Consider the following 9,282-nt stretch of genomic DNA (forward strand, 5'->3'; position numbering starts at 1 on the left):
GAACTTCAGCTATGATGAGAACTTCTGTCATGGGAGGCCTTGATAGAGTATCTGCGATTGCATTTTTTCTTCCTGTGATATATTCTATTTTTAGGTCATATGGCATGAGCTCTAAAGCCCATCGAGCTAACCGTCCAGTAGGGGACTTTAAGGTCATTAGCCATTTTAAGGCCTGGTGATCACTTTGCACTATTGTAGTAGCGCTTTCTAAGTATCCTCGAAATTTCTTCACTGCCCAAACCACAGCGAGAGCTTCTCGTTCTGTAGTGCTATAGTTTTGTTCAGCAGGAGTCAGAAGTCTCGAAGCATACTCTACAGGTCGTTCGTTCTCTTTCTCCCCCTGGAGAAGACATGCCCCCAAAGCATAATTGCTAGCATCTGTACGAAGTATATAAGGTAAATTGCAGTCAGCTTGTCGTAGGATTGGGGCGGAATACAATAATTGTTTCAGACATTCAAAGGCCTCTTGTTGTTCTGCTCCCCAGGTCCATTTCACATTTTTCTTGGTTAAATTCGACAAAGGTTTAGCAACATGGGAGAAATTTTCGATGAATCTACGGAACCATGAGCATGTTTGCAGGAATTTTAGCAGTTGAGTAACATTTAGGGGTGGTGTCATGTTTAATATGGCAGATACTTTATTTTCACTTGGCCGGATACCCAAAGGTGAAAGGATGTGTCCGAGATATAGGACTTCCTCACAGGCGAAATGAACATTTTGCTCTATTTAGAAATAATTTAAATAGGCGCATCCGGTTGAATACTTGTTTCAAATCGTCTATGTGATCAGAGAAGGATGGGGATAATATTATCAGATCATCTAAATAAGCTAGGATATTCAGATTTTGAAGACCAGCACGAAATTTATTAATCATCCTTTGGAAACTAGCGGGACTGTTACACATACCAAAGGGCATGCGTGTGTAACGAAAGGTGCCAAATGGACACACGAAGGCTGTTTTGTCACGATCAGCTGTTCGTACAGAGATTTGATGATAACCATATTTTAAGTCGAGGGTAGTCATAAATCGGGTTTCCTTTGCTGCATGCAAAATATCTTCAATACGTGGCAGAGGGTACTTATCTGCACGTGTTATTGCGTTTAAGCGTCGATAGTCTACTGTTAATCTGATACCTCCATCTCTCTTAGGCACAAGTACCACGGGTGAAGCATATGGGGACTCACACTCTTCGATTATGCCTCGAGCCAAAAGTTTATCTAATTCCTGACGCAGTAATTGCCTTTTGGGCTCTGACATACGGTAAGGTGGAACAGATATTGGTACATCATCAACCAATACAATGGAGTGTTCAGCATATGGAGTAGGGTCTATATTATATACGAATAAATCAGAATTTTCCTTAACAATGTTGTTAAGATTGGATCTTTCTTCTAAGGATAGAGAAATTCCTTCATCTACTCGTAGTTCTAAATGAACAAGAGTAACGCTATTGACCTGGCAAGGAGAGCTGACCTGAGCTGGATCTGGAGCAAATGAGTAGGGGATATTAGGGACATCACCATAAAACCATGAGTCATTAGGAATGTCTAGAATGATGTTAGCTTTTCTTAAGAAGTCTGCCCCCAGTAAGGTACGACTATTTGTGTGTGTGGGCACAGAAATTAAGGAAATGCTATGAGAGCGGTTTTGTAAGATAACAACTAAATCAAAGACCAAAACAGTAGTAGAAGTAGTCCTACCATCCGCTAGGGTCATGTCTACACTTTTTGTGGAAAAGGGTACCTCATCCTTCAAGAGGATATCTCTTAGCTGAGAGCCAGCAATACTGCACTGTGCTCCCGAATCAAGATAACAATGACCTACATGACCTTCAATAGTGACCTGAACAATGGGTTTAGTTGATAGGTTTGTAGCAAACTGTTGGTCGACATTAACTGTTTCAGCAAGCATAAATTCAGATACTGCTGAGGATTTACTGGATGATTTACATTTTGGACAATTACTCTTAATGAATCCAGGAGTCTTACATCCATAACACGAAATCTGATTCGAAGTAGGAAAGGTTGGTTTAGGGCTAGTATGAGAAGTTACTAGAGGAGGATTAGGTTTGGGCTCAACCGAAGATTTTCGAGAATCTGCTTCCCTGGTTCTGACTGCGGCCAATTTTCGACATTCATCCTTCACGTGACCTGGATTTTTGCAAAAGCTACACCGTACCAGTTTTGATTCGTTTTCGTTTTTAATGTTTATTTCCGGATTTTCATACGATTCTTCAGTTTGCCTCGCTTCTTTTAAGAGTTCGCTAAATGTATTGATCTTATCACGTGCTACTTTTTCACGTCTTCTCCTATGCAACAAACCGTATACCATATCTAATTGAGTGGCTTCGGTTAATGTATCTGCCGGTAACTGAGCTATTATCGCGCGCGCTTTGCATACAAAAATGTCACACGGAGTTTTAGCATCTTGTTCCGTCGAAAACAGTTCCCGATACACTCTGTAGGCTGGTTTTTGAGGTCCAAAAGTCGATCGTAATAAATTAATGGCGCTGGCCCACGTGTTTACCGTATTTTTAACACCTTGAAACCACGTGGCGGCGAAACCGTCTAGCAGCATGGGTATACCCTTTAATGCGTTCGCGTCAGACACGTGGGTGCACTCTTTATAGATCTCGACCGCATCTATAAAAGCTTTTACATCAGCCCCCTTTGATCCATCGAAGCGAGAAGCGCATTTTGCTAAACTACCTGAGTCCGAAATAGGCCTTGCTATTGTATTTAATAAGGCTTGAAACTGTTCGCTTGTTAAATTTACCGAAGACATTTCTGCTGATGTTGATTCGCTTGAACTAAAAATCGTCGTCGACCTAAGCGAATAACTGTGTTTATCGTTTGTTGCCGTGATTGCAAGTTTAACACAAAAATAGTAATAAAAATTAAAGGCTTACAGTTTCTGTTGCTTATTTCTTGTAAATACCCTTGAATGGAAGCTTGATATTCCCACAGGATGTTTCTGAATGGCCTAGTGGAAGATTGATATTCCCACAGGATGTTTTGAATGGTCTGTAGTGGAAGATTGATATTCCCACAGGATGTTTTTGGATGGTCTGTGCGGAGTTTCCACAGCAGTCACATACACAGTAGATTTATTGTTGTGAAGCACTAAACTAAGTGAAAATGTCCACTAATCACCTTACAATGGCGGGAGCAAAAACATTTTTTTTCTGTTCACAATGAAACTTTACGATTTTCACAGTACGAACTACACTTTAAACTATTTTGCCCAAGTTGGGTGCCAGTTGTGATGTGGGTATTAGTTAAAATAGTTAGGTAATGACTGTGAATATTGATTTACACGATTTCATTAAAAGGAAAACCATGTATTACAATTTAACCTACATCTTACGATCTTACAACAAGTGAACAAACATACAAACATAATATATCTATGTCTCTTGTCACCGTTCACTCTCGGTGGACACTGTCATGGTAACTTCGGTGGTATTCAGCCATGGAGCGGTGTGGCTGTTACAAGTATAACTTCTTACGTGCGTACTAAGTACACGCGCTCTTTTTTTTATTGAAGTGTTTCTTCTTTCTCACTATTAAGGAGATTGATAGATTCAACATTACACAGTTTGAAGCTCATACCGACTATTACTAGTATAAACATAAATATAGAACAGAAACAAATAAATTTGAAAAAAGTGACAACAACAAAGTTAATGTTGTTAAGAAGACTTAATATTACCTAATGTTGAGAAATACAAAACTATCGAGGAATTACATAAAAAACAATTAATATTTCTAATATATCGCATCTTTAGAGAAACAGTGACACAAGTGCAAATTTTTCACAAATTGAGTTATCAACACTACAATCTTACTAACACTCGTCTTTGTCTGGGGACCCAAAAGTCAGAATTGTACTGCAAGACTTGCTGTGAAGAGAGCGGAATCTTTGAGATTATATAAAAATATAAGCTTGAAGAACTGTACAAGTTTGTTTTTATAGATAAAACTTGATCTATAGATCTATATGTCGCTTATGGCAAGATGAGAATAAAATATGTGTAAAATCTATTAAAAATGATGGAAAACCGTAATATATTTATATTCGCCATAATGTTGAAATCATTTTTTTTTGTAGATATATTATTCTTCATGCTGGTAATGAAAATGGCTTCATTAAGGGTGCACAGGCTATATTTTCCTTTAAATCTGCTATAATGGACTACCATGAAGAAATGAATCAAGCAATTTTTTTTAAACTTATTAAACTAATTAAAAACTATTAAAAAATTTGTCTGAACCATCCCTAATAATTATAATAGATAATGCTCCATACCATAATATATTCTTAGAGAAAGTACCAAACATGTCTTCAAACAAGACTGAAATAAAAGATTGGATAACTATAACAATAAACTGCCAACCGAATGCCAACCGAAACAGAAACTCATGTATTTTAATTCTCTTCACCGTCTAAATCTGAGCTATCACCAAGGTTTTTTATAATTGGTTGAATGTCAACATTCACCATATTCTTGTCTCGGATATACCATTTTTGATAATTTCATTAGTATGTCTGACATATTTCTCCCAAATATATGAAGTATGTTGTTCTAGTGCCTTATTCCACATATTTAAAACAGCAGTATCAGAATGCCCATACCCATCTATAGCAATATACTTATTGTAATACGACTTGAAATTTGCCCAAATTAATTCTATTGCGTTAAATTCACAGTGATAAGGAGGCAGTCTCAACACCTCATACCTCATTGTAGAAATTCAGCTTTAAAAAAATGTGGGTCATATTTAATATTATTTGTTATCAACCAACTAATAATTTCATCTTTCCTTGAAGTAGTTGAAGGTTGTTTATTTAAAAGGACACTGTGGTAAGAAGCATTATCCATTACAACAAATGATGGCGCCTCTAAATTATGTATTAATTGTGTTCTTATCCACTTAGTAAAAAGTTCGTTGTTTATTTCTCCATGATAATCAGCTACGTTAGATTTTAAACAAAACAATAAATTTTGTCTCGAAACAAATCCTTTGCGTGAACCAGCGTGAAAAATTACAAAACGTTTACCATCATAACCTCCTGGTTTGTGGACACTTTTGGGCACTATTGTCTTACCAAGAATTAGTTTTATTTCCTTTGGAGTAAATCCAAGTTTCGTCTAAAAAAACAACTTCTCTTGTAAATACACTTTCAAGATTTTCCATATATTTACGAAGGAATCTGGCTCTTTTTGCAGATTAGCAGAGCGGCAATACTAGTTAGTTCAATTAATGCTCGTCGATTTTTATCCTTTTTGAATTTGAATCCGATGTCTGTTAACAATGTACTAAGCGAATTTTTCAAATATAAACTAATTCTTTATCCCTTAATTGACAGGTCAAGCTCCGCAGAGTAACATGATTCTCTGAAAAATAAAAGAATTCATTATCGTCTTTCATAGCCAAAAATAAGTAGATAGAAAATTTCATGAAAATTGAAGTACCTACCCAGGTTCATGTTTATCATAAAATTCACACTGAAGAAATCAATACTTACTCTGTTGATACATATGATACGACGTAGTCTGTACTGCCATTTTTGACGCCTCGGGCATATCAGTCGTCTTACTTTTACGACGACGTCTATTTTTGCCTGGTTTTGAAAGGACGGGATTGTTTTCTTTCCTTCTTTTTATCGAGTATATTATCCGCCATAATATTTTTAATACAGCGGCAACTCTCTTAAAAATAATTATTTAATAAGTAACTGATTAAAAAATATGCATTTGATATTTTATCTCTTGAACAGACGTAAGAGGATCAAAAGGTCCTTCATTACTTCTTTCTAACTCAAAATATTCATATAAATTCAACACAAGTTGCTGCGCTTGAGAATTTAGCCTTTTTCCAGGCATATCTTGAAAATAATAATAATAAGTAATCTCGAAACTTTCTATTCGTAACTAATGAGTGTCCTGAAAAAACTTCACAAAAACGAAATAAAATGCTTGTAGGAGACTTAAATGCCAAAGTGGGAAAGGGTAGATGTAGAGAAACCGTAGGACCCTTTGGACCGGGGGAACGAAACGAACGCGGAGATCGCCCGATCACCTTAGCTGTGGAAGAACAACTGGTAATCACCAACACTTTCTTTAAACTACCAGCTAGGAGATTATATACGTGGAGATCACCTCAAGACACCCCAGATCACATCATCAGAAACCAAATTGATTACATTATGGTGAATAAAAGATTCAGAAACTCAATAACATCAGCCAAAACATATCCTGGTGCTGATATCGGGTCGGACCATAACCCACTGGTAGTTAACATCAGACTAAAGCTGAAGAAGATAGAGAGTGCAAAAGCAAGAAAATACGATTTAGGACCATTAAAAAATTAAGACACCAGGCACCAGATACAAACCTATATAGAAAAGAATTAAAAAAATACAGACAAACCTAATGAACCAGATAACGAAATGGCAAAACTACAACAAATTAATCAGACAATCCTAGATAAATATCTTCGCCCAACAACGGTTAAAAAGAACATATACTGATAAAATCCTAAATATGATGGAGAATAGAAGAAGAGCTAAAAACAGAGACATGTGGGAGTATAAACGAATTGACAAAGAAATAAGAAAAACTATTAGAGAAACCAAAAACAAATGGTTGGAAGATCAATGCAGAGAAATAGAATCATTGGAAAGTAGAGACACGACTCGTTTAATCTCCACAAGAAGGTAAAAGAGGCAGCAGGAATGTACAAACCCAAGAGATCAGGACATATGACTGATGATCATGGCGACCCGGTAATAGACATTGAACAAACAAAGAATATATGGAAGAGATACGTTAAGAAGACATTCGATGACGACAGAGATAACAACCAGATAATTATGGAATACAACACAGGGCCACCAATCACTCAAGACGAAGTCAAAGCCGCAATTAAAACAACCAAAGAAGACAAAGCACCAGGGCCCGACAACTTTCATTCAGAATTTCTAAAAATCAAGGGAGACGAAGGAGTAGAAATCCCAGAAAGCTGGTTAAAATCTACATTTATTGCTATACCTTAAAAACGTAATGCACAAAATGTGAAGAGCATCGTATTATCAGTCTAATGAGCCACATTCTTAAGACCTTCTTAAAGATAATACACAGAAGAATTTATCAGAAATGCGAGTCACAGATCTCACGAACGCAGTTTGGATTCAGGGATGCGTTAGGTACAAGAGAAGCCTTGTTCGCGGTTCAGGTATTATACCAAAGGTGCAGAGACGTCAACTGCGATATTTATGTATGCTTTATCGACTACCAGAAAGCTTTCGACAGAATCAAGCACGATAAGCTCATGGATATACTAAAGGCAACTGATCTGGATAACAAAGACCTTCGAGTAATCAAGAACATATACTACAACCAATCAGCAACCATTCGGGTGAAAGACCAACTAACAGAAGAAGTTGCAACAAAGAGGTACGACAGGGCTGCATACTCTCTCCCCTATTATTTAACGTCTATTCGGAACACGTCATGAGCTAGGCCTTAGAGCATATCGAAGAGGGTATTCTCATAAATGGTGAGCGCCTGAATAACATCAGATATGCAGACGACACCATCCTCTTTGCAGACAGTTTAGGTTTACAGACACTAGTAACGCAATTGTGGAGAATCAGTCAAGAATACGGGCTTGATTTTAATATCAAGAAAACGAAGTACATGGTCATCAGTAAGAAGCATATTCCACCTACTCAATTACTGGTAAATCAGCAACAAATACTCCAAGTGCCCCGTTACTACTATTTAGGAACCATCATAAACGACCAATGGGACCATTCGGTTGAGATAAAACAAAGAATTGAAAAAGCCAGGTCAGCATTTGTCAAAATGAGCAAGATATTTAAGAGCCACGACCTACCCTTAAAAACGAAAATCCGTTTATTGAGATGATACGTATTTTCAGTGCTGCTCTATGGGGTTGAATCATGGACACTAACCGAGGCATCCATGGGAAAACTCGAGGCGTTTGAAATGTGGTGTTATAGACGGATACTGAGGATCTCCTGGGTGGACCGAATAACAAACATTGAGGTTCTACGTCGGATGGATAAAACATGTGAAATTTTATCCACAGTGAAACAGCGCAAGCTAGAATATCTTAGACATGTAATGCGAAACGATCAAAGATATAACCTACTGCAACTTATATTACAGGGAAAGGTCTACGGAAATAGGGGACCAGGAAGAAGAAGAATATCTTGGCGCCAGAACTTACGAAAATGGTTTTCCTTGACCACTTCAGGACTATTTCGAGCTATTTTTATAGTTTGTGTACTTTTAATGGTAGAGAAAAAATGGAGGTAAGCCTGCTATTTTTAGTGTTTTTGTTTTGTAGTGTTCTGCAATAGTAATTTTAAGTATCTAGCATTTTAACTAACGCAAGATTTTTTAAGGTGGCGGATAATATTTGACCAGGTGATCAATTTAACCCCACGTTACGTACGTTCCCGAAATAAATTTATAATTTTTGTTGCAGACTTGCAACAAAATGTATACAAAATAAATACATAAATGCATACAAAATGTATTCTTGCTAAGAAAAACCGCAAAAATTACAGGTTGGCCTACAGAACTTTAAATACCAAGTACCATGGAAGGAAGATTAAGACAACAGGTGGGCAATCTGTGTTCACATATGAAGAAGAAATAGCCATTATTATTAGCGTTGTAACATGTGCAGATTGGAGATACCCACTAAACGCAATGAATTTGAGAATGTTAGTCAAAAGTTTTTTGAATAAAAGTGCTAGAAGTGTAAATAGGTGGTTGAAGAGAAATCGAGGTATTGCTGGTAAAAGATTAGCCAATAATAGTAAAAAATCGAGCAGAAGTATCTCCGAACCTAATTTAAAAAATAATTTAACAATTAAAAAAAAATGATTAAAAATGTTCTGGTTGAAAATATTTTTAATTAGGACGAATCCCACGTCTCAGATGACCCCGAAAAAATTGCGCATCTACCGAAGGGGTACTAAATATCCCAAAAAATATGATAAGACTGAAATAAAAGATTGGTTAACTAACAATAAACTGCATTTTAATGAGACAGTGTTGAAAAACGAGCTTTTGCTGATTGTTGCGCCTAAGTAGAGTACGCCGAATGAGAGTTGAATTTAGGTTATCAATATTTACTTTTAGGAACGAGCTACCTCCAAAATACATTGTAAATGATTTAGCAGAACAATATAGATACAAAGTATTACGTCTGCGACCATACCACTGTATTTTCAATGCTAA

At 36.7% G+C, this 9,282-nt stretch overlaps 1 protein-coding gene across 1 annotated transcript; it reads left to right on the top strand.

Annotated features, from left to right (window-relative positions):
• The first annotated feature begins 6,740 nt into the window (after positions 1-6,740).
• Positions 6,741-7,061, top strand: LOC140448991 (uncharacterized). Its single transcript, XM_072542130.1, has one exon. The coding sequence runs from the start codon at positions 6,741-6,743 to the stop codon at positions 7,059-7,061; it is 321 nt and encodes a 106-aa protein (XP_072398231.1).
• The last annotated feature ends 2,221 nt before the right edge of the window (positions 7,062-9,282 follow it).

The sequence above is a fragment of the Diabrotica undecimpunctata genome, chromosome 8 (genome assembly GCF_040954645.1).
Source record: "Diabrotica undecimpunctata isolate CICGRU chromosome 8, icDiaUnde3, whole genome shotgun sequence".
NCBI lineage: Eukaryota > Metazoa > Arthropoda > Insecta > Coleoptera > Chrysomelidae > Diabrotica > Diabrotica undecimpunctata.